The sequence below is a fragment of the Enhydra lutris genome, unplaced genomic scaffold, assembly GCF_002288905.1.
Source record: "Enhydra lutris kenyoni isolate GAN:26980312 unplaced genomic scaffold, ASM228890v2 scaffoldscaffold56, whole genome shotgun sequence".
In the NCBI taxonomy this organism is placed as follows: Eukaryota; Metazoa; Chordata; class Mammalia; order Carnivora; family Mustelidae; genus Enhydra; species Enhydra lutris.
In genome coordinates, this window is record NW_019154140.1 from 9,509,456 (window position 1) to 9,527,679 (window position 18,224).

The following is an 18,224-nucleotide window of genomic DNA, read 5'->3' on the forward strand; positions in this document are numbered from 1 at the left end:
TAGTTTTATAGATGATGCTAGAGAAACACCCTTTCTCTAACAATTAACAAGACTGCCAAGATAAAGAATAACACACTGTTCTTTTGAATATTTCTTTAATATTACATTTAAATATTCTCTTTAAATACAGCATTATCACAATGTAAAGGACCTAAAAGGAAAAAAAAATCTTTTCAGAGACCCAGACAAGCTTTGGATTCACATTGAAAATACTACCTGTGTACAGGATGTGAGAAAGGAAACTGGAAAATGAGTTGCAATAATGAGATTTCTTTTATCTAGGCCTAGACTGAGCAGGACCGAGGCCATCTGCTCCTGTGATCAGAGGCCTAGGCTTAGCTTTTCAAGCAACCATGAGCTAGAATTCTGTCCAGCTCAGGTAGCACCAGAAATGAGATGGACTAGGTTGTAGAAAAGGCCCTTTGCTTGACAAGATGATTAATGCTCAATGTTAATATTCAGCATTAAAAAACTTGGGATCAGCATGAGTCAGAATTGTTGAGTTAATGGAGGGATGGACTTGGATGAAAAAACTAGTTTTTCAGATATCGTTTCTTGGCCTTTCGGCTAAGATCAGGTGAAGAAACTAGTTTTTCAGAAAAACCAATTATCTTGGGGGTTGGCCATCAGTTTGACAATTAGATTTAGATTGTTGGTTTGATCCCAAAGGCTAAAGTGTCTCTTATTGAGCAGCTGGAATTCACTTCCTAGGTGAGGCTGGACCCCTCCTAAGGAGGAAATGTCTAGCGCTGCCCCCCACACAACACAAACTTTCAGGAAAATTCTTTTCCAGAGTCGAATTTGCAGTGAAGCTTCAGTCTTGTACTCAAGTGGCCAGCCGAAGGTGGGAGAGTGGGGCTCAGCTTGGGAGTGTCTAGATCTCAGGTACTTAAAAGACTGTTTTGTGAGGCTAGGGGATGGGGGAAGACAAGGTCCTGTACTTAAGAACTCCCCTCCAAATGTAAAACCAAGCAAAACCGGGAATGAACAGGAGAGGCATACTGGGTTCATCTTTTAAGTACAGGGCCTCGCAGGCTCAGGTGAGAGATCGGATAGGCGAACTGCTGCTGGGACATACAGAAAGGGTGCTTTAACGGCCCACAGGAAAAGGCTGGGTGAGCAAGGTAAGTGGGAAGAGTTCTCTCCCCCACCAAAATCAAAAAGGTTTTCACTTGTTCTTTGCCACTTAACATACCAGAAGTAAAGCATGATGTAAAGGGTGCTAGAGAAGAGTATTCTGCTCCCTCCTGCCTCCAAACGGAGACAGAGATAACTACTAATAAAAAGAATTCTGCAGCGGTCATCCTGGAACGTAAGCTGGACATTAAGATAAACAGGAACCGTGTCCCCCCATCGAGGTAAGAGCTGAATTTGAGTCCCACTTCATAGATCTCAAAGGTCATAGAACTTGAATTCTTTGGAACCTGGGAGCTGCATTTAAGAATTAGTTTGGAAAAAAAAAAAAAAAGAATTAGTTTGGCTTCCAGTTTTTACTTATCAGGATGGAGGGATCCGATAAATATTTGCAGTTCTTGGGGTTGTGGGGGGAGTGGACAGGAATAGTTTAAGAACTCTCCAACCCTGTATATCCAAGGACCACAAGGATAGATACAGAAAAATAGAACAAAAACTAGTCTGTGACTTTATATTGCCACATCCTGTTCCTTTAAAGCTCAAACCTCCCAGAGTGGGGGAAAGACCTGGCTGAAAAAGCAAGCGTGGCACAAATAAAGTCTTCTTGCCAGACAGCACCCTGTCCCCGCTGCCTCTTTTGGACATAGTGTTCTATATATGCCTCCCGTGGGACGTGTGAGTCCCAGCCTAAAGGTGCCTGACAGAGCGGGCCTTAGGCAGGGTACTCCGGCTCTTCAGGCCACATCCCCAGCCAGTCTAGCTTTTTCTTCAAGGGAAAAGGACAGAGGGGGAAAGAAAGATAAATAGACAAGTTTAACTTTAGTACCTAAGAACACATGAAAGAAATAATTCAAGTTACAGACCAGGTATCCCCAGTGTGGGGAACAGGTCAGAGAACACCAAACAGGTCAAATATTAACTTATTTACCAAATGGGGGGCCAGGGAAGGCAGGTTAAATTTTTATAAATCCTGGAGGTTTTCTACAGGAGCAGAGACCCTTCCATCTGCTCCGCTCTAGATCTGACCAGCTCCTCCGGCTGATGATAGCGCCCAAGAGGGGTATCAGGGTGACTGATGAGAAAATGAGCTTGTACCCCACCTGGAGCTTGGGAAAGGAGAAGGGGCTTTGTCATGCCATTCAAATCACTGTGTTCTGGTCCCTGTGTAACGAATAGCTGCTTGAATTACCCAGCTTCTCCTGGGAGATCCTCCTCCTTTGTTCCAGGGGCCCAGAAGGCTCAGTATACGGCACCGTGCAGCCGCCTCTGCCCCAAGACGCTCCCCAGACTGAGCTGGGACTGGTCTCCTTGGTTCCGTTTACCATTTAAAAAATACTTTTACAAACAATTCTTTCCCACCCACCCCTCCCCCCGACCCCAATAAAATAACATGGGAGTAGCAGCTGCTTCTACAGTTTTGTTTTGAAATGGTGTTAGATAAAATAAGGGAATAAATAGAGAACGGGTAAGAGGCGGACTCTCCATCCCCACGTCACACTGCCAGAGGGAGTTCTAGGGGAGAATCTTCCGGGGGCCTGTCCTCACTCGGCTGGGAGGTTTTCTCCACCACACAGCCCTCTTCATTGTCCGTGCGGAAGGGGAGGCTCGAGGGGGACCACGAGGGGCGGAAGTCTTCATTCTCAGGCTCCTCAGTGCTACAATCTCCGGGCACTAGTGCTTCCAGAGTGGACGTTTTCCCCACTTCGGATTTACACAGGGCAGCTGGGTCTGTGGGGCTACAAGCCACCAGTGAGGTAACAGGGAGGGAGAAGACATTCAGATCCTTCTCCTTGGGGAAAGAGGGTGGGACTTCTTCCATATTGGGCTCTCCTTTCAGCCCCAGGACTGGCCTCTGCTCCACCTGATAATACACCAGGGGCCCGCTGTTCAAATAGGATGGGCTGGTCACTGCTGAGGCAGTGGGGTGGTCGGAGTTCTCAGCAAAACACAGGACCGAGGAGCCTGGGGGCAGCTGAGCCTGGATGAGAATGGGGGCCGTCAGGCCCGGGCACAGCTCTTCGGGAACAGCCAGGGGCTCCTCCAGGATGCACACGCCCAGGCTCTCTATGCTGGAGTCCAGGCTGGCACTAGAGCCGCTGGCGTCTTCCTCTGCCTTGAGCCGCTCGAGTTCCTCTGCGCTCTGTAGGTGCATCACTGCCGTCTCGTTCTCAGCAATGAACTCCTGGAAGTCCTGTGTCTCTGAGCCTTGGGCTCCCGTCAGGCTGCAGCTGGCCGTGGGTGAGGGCTCCTCGTCGGGGGCCGGTGGGCGGCTCACCTGCCGCTTGCTCTCCAGCTCCAGCTTCATGATGGTGTGGAGGTAATGAGTCCGGACCCGGATGGGATTAAATTCAATGCGCCCGGCCATGTTCCCACAGCCATCCCTCGAACAGCCACATGGGAAGGACATGCGGTCCACCTGAGGAGAGGACAAGAAGGTTGAGGGAAGTTGAGACCACCAGACTTAACGATGGAGAGTGGAGACATGAGCTGGCAGCAAACAGGCAGCTGGGATTTGAGGTCTTAAAAGAGGAACCACCAGGAACAAATGTAACGCACAGCGTGACCTAACAGAGCACTACGTGGTAGCTGTCAAGTCGTTTCAGTTCCAGCACAGCCATGAAGTAGCAGTGTGCCCTCAGGAAGTTCCTTTATCTCAGGGGCACCTGGTCACTTAAGCATCCGACTCTTGGGTTTGGGCTCAGGCCATGACTTCAGAGTCGTGGCATCAAGCCCTGCATCAGGCTCCGCGTTCAGCGCAGAGTCTTCTCATTCCTCTCGCTCCCCTTCTCCCCTCTTCTTGTGCTTTCTCAAATACATAAAATCTTAGAGGAGGGAAAAGGGGCTTGGGTGGCCCAGTCGTTAAGTGTCTGCCTTCAGCTCAGGTCATGATCCTGGAGTCCCGGGACTGAGTCCCACATCGGGCTCCCTGCTCAGCAGGAAGTCTGCTTCTCCCTCTCCCACTCGCCCTGCTTGTATTCCCTCTCTTGCTGTCTTTCTGTCAAATAAATGGGTAAAAATCTTAAAAAAAAAAAAAAAAAAAAAAGGTCTTTTATGTCTTTAGGGCTTTGTTTCCTCTACCAAATAAAATGTAGCCAAAAATCATGTTAAAGGGCCTTTCCAGTTAAAAAGTCCAAAGATACCTCTGAATGCTGACAGTTCTCACAGTAGAAGAAATTTTTGTGCCTCAGAGACTTATCCAGAATTCACCTAGTTTATTGAGAAAACAAAGGTCGGGGCCCAAGCCTACTACTTCCTTCTGCAGTGACAAGGAAAGGTAGTGGAAGATCTAGCTGGTCCAAAGCAATATATTCTAGGGAAACTAAGCAAAAGTGCCTTAGTTTTGCTAGGGTGCTATAATGACAGTTCGAACATTAACAATGGCCAGCTTTTTACCACCTGGTTCATCTTTCCCTGATGGTGGACCAGATGAGGTCCAGAGCAGTTAGTAAGGTATGTAATTTACAGACCAGAAATATCTGGAAAGGAGATCCTCTCTGCCTCCTTTATCTCCCTTTTGGACCCCAAAAAGGAAAGAAGCCCACACATACCAAAAAAAAAAAAAAAAAAAAGAGCAAATATACATATACAAATATACAATGTCTTCCTATGATACCAACTTCTAGAACTCTCCATTCCAGTTCTTAGGAGCAGTCCAATTCTTAGGACTATTCTCAGGACTGTATAACAGACTGATTCATTATGGGACTTCAGTCTGAAAAGCAGTATTTGGCCAGATCTGCTACAGCTATTACCTACCTAAAAACAAGAAAGAAAAGGTTCATTAGGATACATTCAACCACAAGGACTCAGCACCCACATCCTCAGTATACAAGTTCCAAATAAATTTCATCCTTTGGGACAGTATTGCTATTTTCAACGGAGATATGCCTTCTAAGCTGTCCCGTCAGGCCAGCTAGGGGATGATGTCTTCCATCTTTTAGGACACTGGACTTAAGCTCTGCCAGGCCAAGTCTGATCCTGAATTACGGGAACCCAAGAATTATTTTGAGTTTTACAAAACTGGAGTAGAGGTCCTGTGAGTGTTTGCAAGAAAAAACCTGAAGGCCCACCTTGTCTCTCTGCTTCCTTTTAGCTCATGAAATCAGTCAATATTTAAGGAACAGCTACTAACATTAAATTTATTAACCCATGTTCCCCCATCTGCTGACAGCTGTTGCTTATCACTTCTGAGGTGAGAAACACAGAAAGATGATTGCGATCTCCCCAGCTTAGGAATCCCGTCATGCTTGGTTTTTTCCCTTGGTGGAGGAGGGCTGTGGGACTAGGGAGTGTTCCCAGTCGTGGGGAATCCACCCACAGACGATGGGCAGCCTCCCATGTTCACTGGTCCCCACACCACCTGCCCCAGACTCTAGGTCTGCCATCTCAGGCAAACTTGTACTGACCTGGCATTTAATCCCAGCCTGACTACAGGCACAGGCTTCTGGGTCACAATACAGGCGACAGTCACAACCACACTCTTCACGTGACAGGCGGATGGCTCGAAGTTCTTGTTTCTCTTCAGCATCAATGCGGTGTACCCCTGAAGCCCTGAGCAAGGCCCGTCGCCGTTTGGTGGGCAGGGGCTGCAGGAAGAAGTAATCGTCCACCTCCACATTTTCCACATCGATATCTTCATCTGAGACATCATCCAGGGTCAGGCCATCAGCCTCCACCGACTCCACCGTCCCATTCTTGGTCAGCTGCCGGGAGACAGGAGGAAGGAAAGGTTAGCCTTAAGAGCAACAGAAGCCGAAGGAACTTTCTGCGATGATGGGCATATCCATGCTGCTCGTAGCACATGTAGCTACTGAGCTCTGTAGATGCGGCCAGCACAAAGCAGAAGGGGAACTTTTAAATTTTATTTCATTTTAATTGAGTATAAATAGCCACATGCGGCTACTCGCTACCACCATATTGGATTGTTTAAGAGAATAAATCGAGAGCAGGAAGGCAGGCAGCCTTCGGCAGCTCTAACACCTCCCTGTCAACACAGAGGCTATCACCTTTCTGGATCAAAGTTTCTCAAAGCCTGTGTCTCACTGTCCCTCCTAGAAGATAGTATTTTCCCACAAATATACCCTCCATCCCCAGCCCTGGGTCCCGTAACTTTAGCGAACTTGCCTTCTAACGACAGGGAGGAGGTCTGCCAATGGCTGGATGTTCCTCGGATATCTAGACAACCTTGCAAGACACCCTTCAGTCTGCACCCCCAAGGACCCAAAACCACAAAGAGCACACTAAAGTGTAGTACAAGGCTACCAGGTCTTCATCAAAGAACCTGAAGCCTCCCCATTTCACTGGGAGGAGAAAAAAAATGACCAATTCAACGGCTATCCAAGCCCTCACTTCCAACCCACAGCCTAGAATACACTCATTCTCCTTCCTAATCCTTTTTATTTGATTTCAAAGAAAAGCTGTAGGTGAAGTAGGGAGGTGTATATAATACTGGGGTACTCTCTAGAGACAGAAATCTGGGTTCTCTGGACTGAGAAAAGACAGGGAACCAGGAAAAGGGAGTCTTCGTGGAAGGACAGGCTGAAGACAATCTGGCCGGGTGAGTTTTGAAAACTCACGCGAGAATTCAAGGAAAGAAAATGAGACTGCATGATTCCCAGAGCTCTGAAAGCTACCAGCAGGATGAGAGCCAAGCTCCTGGAGGGGCCGGTTTATTTCATCAGACCCAGCCACAGATGAGTGCTAGTAAAGGAACAACTCCTGGGAGACAGATGATGCAACAGACCCGGCTAATCAGCTCCACACCTGTTGTGTTTGTTTGGGGGAAAGTGGGGGAGGGGGGACAAACACAGAGGTGCTTCTGGGCATTTCCTGGTCTGTTATTTCTGTGCCAGGCAGACCCATGGTGAGGGGCCCTTCTGCCAACCTTAGGACTGCTCCCCTTGTCTGTTTTGCTGGGGATGGGCTCCTCCTAAGCACCCTCCCTCCTGCTGTCCTCTCCAGGGAGAGAGATTAGAGATGCAATAGGAAGAAACCCACATAGATATAAGAGTTTCATGTAACACAACAGAGGTGGCATTTCAACTCAAGTGAGAGAGAGAGTCCTCTGGTCATTAAATGACATTGGGATAACTGGATATTCTTCTGAAAACTAAGTAAAGCTGGATCTCCAATTCATACTCCCCCAAATAATGACTTCCATGTTAGTAAAAGGCCAGAATTAAAAAAAAAAAAAAAAATAATGGAAGGATTCGAACAATTACACATCATTAAAGCTCCAGAGTACCAGGAGCTTTTTGGGGGGGTAGGGGGTAGGGGAGCGAACAGCCTAAAAAGGAAAGTATTAGATGGCACATGGGAGATGCGAAGGATGTATTTTTTTAGATTAACAGTCTCCCCTGTAGAGTACTAAAGATGGGAAAATTTTCTAAGAAAAGAGAAAACTGGACCCGGGGAGGGCAAAGTAAGGGTTTTCTCTTGACACAGAAAGATTTATCAGTTGCCACACTCGTGCTGTTGTTCACTAAATCAGCTACTAAGTAGGAATCCTACGTCAGACTCGAAGTTGCCTGGCTTTGTCCCTAGACCTCCGACAAGCGAGGCCAGAGAGCAGGACGGAATCGTGCTTTGCCAGGTTATCCCTCGACCAGATCTAGCAGAGAGGTTTCTTCTAGGCAAAGGGAAGAAAAGCCTTCGCTGCAAATGGTGAGAGCAGTGTTTATTTCCCCTGCTGTTGCTATAGCAGCAGAAAGGTGAAAGGGTCAGTGAAGGAATTCCTCAGACACAAGAAAGGGACGCCTCAATGTCGTTCCAGTCAGAAAAACAGGTGGAAGGCTCCGGGAGTGGGCTGTGGGAAGGAGACGTCGCTGACAGAGGGAGACAGGAATGAGATGCCATTAGCCCACATCCTCTGCCCTCAGTTCTCCAACCACCCCATGTTCTGGGATTTCACCCACAACTCTGGAAATAATGCAGCCACCTGTTTGAATATAGGTCCGCATGCTTTGGGCCCACAAGAAACTTGGCCAGGCGGAGAGCAGTGTTCTCCAAATTTGGAACTAGGAACTCGGGGTGGGGGTGGGGGGAGGGGAGTTGTTGCGGCCTGGTGGAAAGTACGGCTGCGGAGGGCCAAGCAGTGCCAAGAGCAACTGGGCGGCTGTAAAGAGCCATCCTGTATGAAATGGGTCTTCTTCCAGCCCCGCTCTCCTCCTAAACTCGAAGAGCGGGTGTGGCATCCAATGGCAGGCCCAGTACCGTACAAACTGAAACAGCTGTGTGGTAATGCCGTTGCTTACACCCAAAAGACCATCACCTAGAGGGGACGGAGGTTTCAGAAACAGCCGGGTCTACTGGAGAAAGCCTGTTCTATGCACTGGGACAACACATAGTCATCTGACAAGAAAGTGAAACAATGTGCTTCCTCAGGTTCCCGGGGTGGCAGACTTGAATGTTTTCAGGTATTCACACCTTAAACTTGTAAAAAAATTTTGCTGAGGGGGCAAGGGTAGGAAATTCTAGGCAAGCCATTTTGCTATCTTGTGTAGACTCCCCACCAGAGACAGAAAGAATGGTGTCTCAGACTGAGATTTGGTTCCAAATCTGAGACTTCTCACTAGAAAGATCTGGAATCTCTACATGCCAAGGGCAATAGACAAATTAAATAATCAAGAGACCTAGATGGTTTCCCACTTTTGTCTTGGCACATGGTTAAGTAACCAGACCCCGGATCCCAGACCCCTTTAGGCACCTTCATCTTCTTGGCATGGAGTTTCTCCTCCTTCAGATGCTCACGAAGAATCTCCCGATGGTTCACCTCCTGCTCCTGAGCAAACTCACAGAGCGTGTAGCTGCGCACAGAGTTATGGCGCTGGGCCATGCCCAGCGAGCTCCCTCCCTGGCTGGGCACACTGGTGAAACCCTGGCGCCGGGCAAAGTAGTATACGGTCACCTGGTCAAAGCGGACATTCTTCCTCCGCAGTTGCTTCTGTCGCTTGAGGATGGATGTGGCTGAGAAGGGAGCACAGAGCGGTTTTACCAACCCCAAAACGGCCTGCCTGAGGCCCTCATTCTTTCTCATCAGCCTAGCTGCTCAGTTATTGTCCAAAGTGCTCTCTGTGCCTCGAGACACTTCTAATCTTCCCGTCATAAATGCACGGTTGGGAGAGACCCTGAACATCGGCTGGTCTGTACCACTGCCTCCAGGCTGACCCCAAGAGCTAATTCTGGACATTAGCTGGGAAGAGGATCTCTAGGTAATCTTTTCAGGCTCTAACAATCTATACGGCTTCACTGTCCAATGCAACAACTACCAGCCACACGGGGCAATTGAAAGTAGTAATTAAAAAACAAACAAACAAAACCCCAAAAACCTAAATTCAGCTCCTCAGTTACACTAATCACATTTCAAGTGCTCAGAGCTACATATGGCTAATGGCTACCATACTGGGCACTGCAGATATAGAACACTTGTATCATAACAGAAAATTCTATTGGACAGTGTTATCTAGAGCTGGGGATGGTGTACTACTTCTTTAAGGGGCCGGACAGTAAATACCATAAGGTCTCTGCTACAGCTACTCAACTCTGCCACTGTGACATGAAAGCAATTACAATGTGTGTGGCTGTGTGCCAACAAAACTTTATTTACAAAAATGGGCAGGGGCACCTGGATGGCTCAGTGGGTTAAGCCTCTGCCTTTGGCTCAGGTCATGATCCCGGGGTCCTGGGATGGAGCCCCGCATCGGGCTCTCTGCTCAGCAGGGAGCCTGCTTACTCCTCTCTCTCTGCCTGCCTCTCTGCCTATGTGATCTCTGTCTGTCAAATAAATAAATAAAATGCTTTAAAAAAAAAAATGGGCAGAGGGTCAGATCTGGTCCATAGGTAACCTCTGATCTATAGAATCAGAAGTTCTTTCCAAGAAATTAATGGAGCCATGAGAATGGGGAAATCCGGAGCTGCCCCAGTTGTCCAGGCAACATGTATGTCCTTCTAGAGCTACAACTGTGTGGGACTCCGGTCAGTTAAGGGTAGAATCCTGGACTACTTCTTCAATTTAATTCTGCCCGTTCTGAGGACCTATAAACCACAGCATAGGAAAAATAAGCTAGAATAAGTTAGACCTAAGTCTACGATATTAGAGCAATAAAGTCCTCCGAAGAGTAGGGTTGGGCTAAGAATGGAAAAGACCATGATTCGGGGAAAAGCCCCCTGCCGGAGAGAAGAAGCTGTCTCAAGGACTGCAGTGGGCTCTGATGCTCAGAGGACGTGGGTGGAGGCCGGGGGCGGCGGGGCTCACTCACGTGTGAAGCCGGCAGCTGTAGGAGGATTGAGGCTGTCGCAGCTGTCAGCACTGTCACTGCTGGAGATCTCGTCATCTGAGTTGGAAACCGAAGAGCCCACATCCACATCATCAAACTTCCTCTTGAGACTCGAGCCCGTGAATGCATCCATTGGTTTCAAAGGGGTTTCCTTGGGGAGCCCACCACGTTGGCCCCAAAGGCCCTGCTCACCACCGGTTAGTCAGGCGCATTAGGATTCTGCCCAGGGGAAAAGGGGAATCAGCATTCCTTTTCTGAGCCGGACCCCTCCCAAGTCTATACACACAGCTCTCCAAATGAAGAAAGTAAGTCCCTAAGCTAGCGCTGATGTCTGGTCTCTCGAGACAAGGTCATTTCTCTACTTATTCTGGCCAACGTTTTCCTACTTTTATTTCCCTTCAGCCCCTCCAGTCTCAGTTGCTCTAAAATAATGAGATGAGTAACAGCGGCACCTTTCTCAGCAGAGTGAAGGCCTCTGGTTCCAAGCCAGCTGGGCTCTGGGTTTCATTAGCCCGGGAATAACGGGAGCGGCTCCTGCGCGCACTCAGGAGAGCTCTCCAAGGGGCCAGCACGAGGGACTGAAGATCACACGCAGAATGAGGCTGGGCTCAAACTCAGACTAGATCCAATTATTTTTCCTAGTGAAAATTTAGCCTGGCTTTTCCCAAAGTGTATACATTAAATCAACTAGTTCCATGGATATTAATAGCTTTACGTGGAAATAGGACCGCTGTGTCCAAATAGTTTAGAAGAGTGCTTACGACAGGACAGCTTGGAGGCTTTTACTATGCTAACGAGCGTGGTGAAGGGTGAGAGCAAACATAGTGCAGGGGTCCCCACACCGGATCATGGAACCCTCTGTTTCCAGAGTGTCTCACGGGGGGTGGGCAAGTGATTCTTGGAACACACTTTGGGAAATCCTGCTCTAGGCTCTGGAGTTCAGAGTTTATCAGAAGCCCAGGAAAACACTTACACCCAGATCTTCACAAGGGTAAAGTTTCTCATCAGGCTGCTAGAAAGGTCAAATTCCGTTCTGAAGAATGGACTGAAGATTAGAATCGGCACTGCCTTCAAAAGCCCAACTCTTTTCCAATCTCATACATCTCCATAAAATAGGGCCCAGCTGGCCAACCACCATCCCCTGTGCGAGGAAAACTTAGCTTTACCATCTTAGCCCTCTGTAAAGAAGCCAGCACGGGGAAAACAAATAGCAAAAGAGTGACAGTTGGCTCTGGTGTCGTCAACATGGTAGGCAGGGTTTTTGACACGTCACGCACACACAGAGTCCAGGATGGTCCATCTCCCAGGGACAAAGCTTTCTCCTCCTCCGTCTTTGAACTTAAGTTCCCAAGAAGATGAATCTGCCTGACAGAAATGCTGTCAGAGCCGGAGCCACACGTGATGCTACGAAGCCTCCCTGCTTTGCCTCAGTAATGTCAGAATCTCCCCAGACTATGATCTCACTAGTTGCTAATTATGCAGCAGGAATAACACTGCCCAGGAAGACAGGGCTGCATTACTGCAGAGCAGCTACCCAGAATACACCGTGGTGCTGCGAGATGCCTGCTACAGACTCAACCAGACCTAGTAGGTACTCGAGCGAAGACACTTCCTGATCTATCTGTCCAGATCCCATGAACATTCACACTCGAATCACAAGATGTACCTAAGAAACCTCAGCCATCGTAGGTCTCGGACAAGCACATTCTTGAAATAAATTTGGCCGGGGTGGGGGGGATCAAGTACTTGCTAAGAACTGTAATTAAATGTAAAAAGGAACCCAAGGTGTCAATTCTGTTCTTCAGGTTACTCATCTTACCATTGGAGGTCACATTCCCAGGACATATAAAAATAGAGCCAAGGACCTTTTAATGTGGTAAGATTTCGGCTGGGCTTAAAGATACCTTTTTTTAAATTTTTTTAAGATTTTATTTATTTATTTGATAGAGACACAGTGAGAGAGGGAACACAAGCAGGGGGAATGGGAGAGGGAGAAGCAGGCTTCCCACCGAGCAGGGAGCCTGATGCGGGGCTTGATCCCAGGACCCTGGGATCATGACCCAAGCCGAAGGCAGCTGCCCAGCAACTGAGCCACCCAGGCGCCCCTTAAAGATACCTCTTAACTAATAAATCCCCATCCATTCGAGGATGGGGGGGGGTGGTAATCTTTCAAATTGAGAATTTATGTGGGTGGGATAAAAAAAAAAAGAGAGAGTTGGGGCGCCTGCGTGGCTCAGTGGGTTAAGCCTCTGACTTCGGCTGGGATTGGCCCTGGCCCTGGCCCTGCACCGTAGGCCCTGCGTCGGGCTTTCTGCTCAGTAGGGAGCCTGCTTACCCCTTCCGCCTGCCTTTCTGCCTACTTGTGATCTCTCTCTCTCTGTCAACAGATAAATAAAATATTTTTTAAAAAAAGAGAGAGAGAATAATGTTGAAAACCGAACTGAATTTTTCCTCCCCACTTAAAAACCTTATCAACCAGATGAAAACTCAGACTGCGCAGAAAAATCTGCTTTCTCAGAAAGGGCCTAAGACCAGCTCTAGTTTTCAACGAGATGTCTAGTGTTGCTATGGGGAAAGTGGCTTCTTCCTCGGCCTGGAAGCAGATGTGCAGTCCTGTTCTTTCCTCCAGCGTCTCTTTGCTTCCAGGAGTGTGGCTTCCCTTTGACTATTTCTCTTTATGCCCTGCATGAGGCTGGGTTTGGTCCAAAATCATCTTTATTATTAAAATTCTGTCTCAACCCAGCTGCCCTCAGGGGTATCACTTCCTCTGGTGCAGCAAGGATTGCTGGCTCTTTGTTCCACTCTCCTTTGCCCTTTTCTCTATGTCTTTCCCACTTCCACTCCTGGAATAGTGGCTTCTGGGCAATGATAAGAGGGAGGTAAGAAAGAGGGGAGAAAAAAGAAAGTAGAAAGAAAGAGAAGATGTGAAACCTAGGAGAAAGGTATTTTCCTTAAAATGCTGGGGGATCATCTGAACCCCTGGCTATGTAGGTAAGTAATGTGCATACTGAGTGAGCTCTCCTCACCCTACCCAGGACCGCTCTGCATCACTCTCTCTGACATTTACTCCACTATATATATAATCCATTGATTCTCTCCTGACAACCAGTATAAATTTAAATTTCAACTCAGCCTTCCTTGCCCAACTCTGGTGTGAACTTGACTTGTCAGAAAAAGATACTCGGTTGCGCACCAAAAACAAACCTCCCATCCATTTCCACAGTGGCCTGAAGAGACCTCTCTTTGCAATGGAAACAACCAGAATAGGTCCCACACTTTCCAGTTCATTAGATCAACCTCTTTTCAAACCACACCTCGAAATCAGTCATTCCCACCTCTCTCAACCATTCACTGGCAGAGGATCGATGTCTGTGTTCAAGAGAAACACTTGTGATTTATACTCCAAGCACCTAAACCCATACAGAAATAATGAAGGTGAGACTGGAAATGCAGGCCATAACTGACAAGTTAACTGTCAAAATGACCAACTCAAACAACAAATGCTTTTGGGGAAAATAATGCAAACCCCCATAAAAGCTTTTTAATGCCAGTGAAATGAAAGGTCAGCTGACTTTCTGGCTACATGCCTTATGGTCTTTTCTCAAGTGTTTCTAGTTGAATATTTCCCAGAGGTATATGAAATAAAGCATACCTACAGGGTACAGAAGATACGACGCTAGTACCAAGTAAAGATCTATAGCGTACGTGCATTTTAGTACTAGATCTAAGCCTTTTCAGGCCTGTAGGATTCCTATCACAACCTCCCCAAAACAGAAAACAAAACAATACAGCTTATGTGAGACTAGCAAAAGAGGGACTGCCCAGGAAAAATTCTCTGGATTCAACATGTATTTGCAAAGGTTAGGTAACAAAAGCCTCTCTCTTGAGTATAAAATAATAATATAAGGTATATCTCACAGGAGAAAGCCTCTTCACGCCATTGGAACCCAACCTCCTGCTAAAGGTCAAGGGACCAAAATCTCTGGTAGGATTGTCGGGGTTATCTTCTGTAGCTGGGTTAGAAGGAAGGCAGGTTTACTGCCAAGTGTTTGCATAAACCTGAGTAAGATAACCTGACCTCTTTCTTCTTTTACAAGATATTGCTGTTGATTTTCAAATACTATGAATTTCATAGATCCATGTGTCCTTCTGATTACCAGGATCATGAACTTATAAAGTGCTTGAGTGCAAACATACTGTTTAAACTAGGTATTTTAAGGAAGTCCACCTCTAGCCCTCACTGTTTTATGTTTTTGTTTTTTTTTTTACCCATTCACTACCACAAGGTTAGAATTTGGCTTTCCACGTCTAAACTACCATGGTATGGAGGACACAAGATCTCTGTGGGAGACCCGGAACATGATGCTGCGGGAACCATTAACTCTCAAGGATATCTAGTCATTTATAACTCTGGCACACACCAACATCCTCCTGGGTTTGGAGATTAGCAAGATGTAACGTCAGAAAAGAAATGAAAATCTGAATAAACTATGAATTTACCTTAAACTGAAAACTGCAGGACAAGAGGACACTGTGTCTCTTGGGGATAACTTCTAACATTTCATATTGAAGAACGGTTTGTGTGTCACACTGCCACTCTAACCCCTTTAAAAGGATAAATCAAGACCATGGCACTAAAAGGGATGGATGGCAGTCAGTTGCGTGTTTGGGCCTGTGGAAAATGATCAAGATAGCAGCCAGGGCAAGTGATGCTTTCGTTTTCCCCCACAACGCTAGAAAAATGGGAGACATCAGGAACCTGAGCCGAAAGGACATGTCAAGGCATCAGTTCCCTTTAATGGACACCCCTACTGAACCCTTCAGCTCCCGGCCCATTTCTCTGATTCCTGCTAACCTTCCCGCTCATTTCAATCGTCTGCAGCCCCTGCCCAGTCTTCCTCATCCCTTCCTGCCTGCTACTCACAAATTCCCAACCACTCCTCCCACATTTTCCTCTATCCGCCCTCCCCTTCCTTCACTTCCCTCCATCCTACATCATCTCCACTCCATTCCGAACTCAACCCTCATCCGCAATCCTGCCAGCTTCCAAGCCGCCCATCGGTCTCCCCCAAGCTGCCCCCGCAGTCCGGGCCCGCGTCCTCCGTGCCCCTAGCTCCCACGCCTCTCCCGACTCTTTCCTTTCCCAGCGGCGCCCTGGCTCCCCGCCCCCCGACCGCTCCCGTCCGAGCCTCCCTCATTTCTGACCCCTCCATCCGCGCAGCTCTGGGTTGACCACTCCTCCACAGCCGCCCGAGGGCCGATCCCGAGAAAGGATGAGGCGGCACCCTCCGCCCCGCACCCCCAGGCCCATTACCGGCCCCGCCGCAGCTGCCTCCTCCCGTGATGGTCTCTGCCGCCCCCGCTGCCGCCGCCGCCGCCGCCCTAGCCCGGGTGGGAAGGAGAGAGGAGATAGCGAGTCCCGGGCCCGCGGCGACGGTCGGGGAGTTCCCAGGGCGGCAGGGCTGGGAGGGAGGGCGGGTGGGCAGGTCGGCCGGCAGGCGGTGGAGGGCGGGCAGCTCCAGCAACTCGGGCGCCCCCGGTAGCAGACGCCCAGAACCGCCCCGGCTCGGGCTAACAATAGGCTCCGGCCGCAGCGCTCTGGTTCTTATAGGCGCCGGCACGTCCGGACCGAGCCCCGGGGCAGGCTGGGAAATGGAGTCTACGTGCCAGCCCCACCCCCGCGGCATGCCGGGAATTGGAGGCGGAGACCGGCGCAGAGCCGAAAGTCGCCCGCAGACCGGCTCTGGAGGCGGGGTCTCTGCTGCAGTGGAACCTGGGAAAGCGAGTTTGGCGCCGCTGCAGCCCTTAGAACAGGAAGGGGGACAGCCTCAGCCACATATCTTCAATGACTAAACGAATCTACCTCTAAAACTCCCCCTTTTCCTTTCGCCAGGACCACATTCCCATACCTAAAGACCACGGTCCCCCTTATGCTCGCCCGTGGGAGCTTAGTCTTAAGCAGCATGACATGCTGCAACCTGCCTAAGGTATAGAAAAGAAAATACAATGTATTGAGTTACCGCGATACGGATTGATTGGTTGATGTGTTTTCTATCAAAAATAGCTTTACATGATCTCTGATCTTAACAACTTTGCAACTCATTTTTAAGATGGGAAAAACGAAGACTCGGAAGTCAGAAGTTCTATGTCATTTGCCAAGGACACCCATCCTTGGCTTCTGGCCTCACTCAGAATAGGAGCATACGGCTCTTCTTTGACTTATAAGGCCCTATCACATATAAGTAGGTACATTCCCTCTCCCTAACAGCCTCATCACCCCCCATCCTGTCATCCATCTTGTTTCCTTCTACTTTTCCCCTCCTGTACTCTGTTTTAACTACATCGGCCCATTGACCTCCCTGCAGTTCCTTCAACGATCGTGCTCTCACCTCAGGGCCTTTTCCCTAAAACACTTTCCCTAGCAGGCCACATACCTACTCCTTAATTATTTGCTCAAATGTCCCCATATCAGACTTTCTTTAACCATTTTTCTATAATGGTGCTTCCCCTTAGTCTCTATCCCGCTGGCTTCTATTTCTTCTTAGCATTTACCACCTGATTGATGTATATTTTTCAGTCTTCTCTCACTTGACTAAATTCCATGAGAGCAAGGAATTGCTTTGTTTACTGTATCATGAGCACCCCCTACAAAGCCTGGTATTTGATATTTAGGAACTCACTAGGTATTCACTGGATATTTATTGGATGGGTGGCAGGACTTAAACTCAGGTTAGGCTGGTTCCATAGCCTAGTGCATTTTTCACTGCAACCAAGAACTATAGAGCCAGATCTGCTGGCTACCAAGCCATCTCAGTTTTAGAACTGAGAACTTGGCTAGTTTGGACAAAATACCAAAGATTCCAATCCTCTCACCTAGGTGACATCAGAGGCTCTATGAGGCCAGGAAACAACAGTGCAAGATGAAAAAGCAAATCACAAAAAAGCAGTCCTTAGCATACCGTGCACTGACCATCTCCCTATCTGCTGAAATTTATCGATGATATAACATGTGATCCAGAGCCAGACTGCCTGAATACAAACCCAGTCCATCACTCAGCAGTAGTATGACCCTTGGTAAGGCATGTAACTTCCCTGTGCCTTAGCTTCCTCATCTGCAAAGTGGGGAGTGTCAACTATGTATCTCATAGGGTTCCATGAAGATTAAATAGTTAATATAGTATAAAATCTTTACAATATAGCTGGTGCCATATAAATGTTCACCATTGTCTTTCCTGAACACACAGATAAAAGAGAAAGCCCCAGAGCACTCTGTGAGCAGAGTTACAAAATAATAGCCAAAAGGCCATGTTGGATAGGCTTAAAAAGTGTCTCATATGCCTATGCATCCTCAGTTTGAGTCCTGGAAATTCATCAGAGTACCATCAGCCTCGATGCCCACGATTTGAAGGTTAATGACACCAAATTAGAAGATAGCCTAGCCAAACCAAAGTTGGCATACCCTTTGAAAACACAGCAGAATCCAATTTGGCAATAAGCTCTGTATCAGTCAGAAGATCATCTGCACCTGTAGCAAACATCACAACTATATATCATACAGTCACTTATTCACCACATTTCATTGTCTTGGCAGAATCACCAAATATGTTACTAGAGTGGTGCCAGTTTGCTCATAATTGCAATTCTGCCTCCTGCCTAAGCAGAGCCTATAGAGGGCAAATGACCAGGAAGCTCAAATGCAGAATAGAAACTACAAAAATAAAGTGAAAAGAAACACTAATAGCCTTTGGTTTCTAATTCGAAATGCTACTGCTTTGTTCCAAACCACACCGCAACATACGTATGAACCAGCTCAGA

At 47.9% G+C, this 18,224-nt stretch overlaps 1 protein-coding gene across 6 annotated transcripts; it reads right to left on the bottom strand.

Annotated features, from left to right (window-relative positions):
* Positions 1-90: 90 nt before the first annotated feature.
* On the bottom strand, positions 91-15,811 carry LOC111157792 (cysteine and serine rich nuclear protein 2). 6 transcript variants are annotated; one of them, XM_022519435.1, is made up of 5 exons: positions 15,724-15,811; positions 10,392-10,628; positions 8,840-9,099; positions 5,541-5,837; positions 91-3,550 (listed from the first exon to the last, which is right to left on the bottom strand). In XM_022519435.1, the coding sequence occupies exons 2-5, from the start codon at positions 10,540-10,542 to the stop codon at positions 2,627-2,629; spliced, it is 1,632 nt and encodes a 543-aa protein (XP_022375143.1). In that variant the 5' UTR covers positions 10,543-10,628; positions 15,724-15,811; the 3' UTR covers positions 91-2,626. The 6 variants fall into 6 exon arrangements, with proteins under 6 accessions (XP_022375143.1, XP_022375142.1, XP_022375140.1 ...); XM_022519434.1 differs by having other exon boundaries at positions 15,615-15,811; XM_022519432.1 differs by having other exon boundaries at positions 14,910-15,811.
* Positions 15,812-18,224: the final 2,413 nt, after the last annotated feature.

Bases quoted from the DNA above. Each gene is read 5' to 3' on its own strand.
- LOC111157792 (XM_022519435.1), bottom strand. From the start codon at position 10,542: ATGGATGCATTCACGGGCTCGAGTCTCAAGAGGAAGTTTGATGATGTG. The intron at 9,100-10,391 runs GTGAGTGAGCCC...CTCCCTTCTCAG, and splicing joins TACAGCTGCCGGCTTCACAC to CCACATCCATCCTCAAGCGA. The intron at 3,551-5,540 runs GTCAGTACAAGT...TCCTCTCCTCAG, and splicing joins AGGCTGGGATTAAATGCCAG to GTGGACCGCATGTCCTTCCC.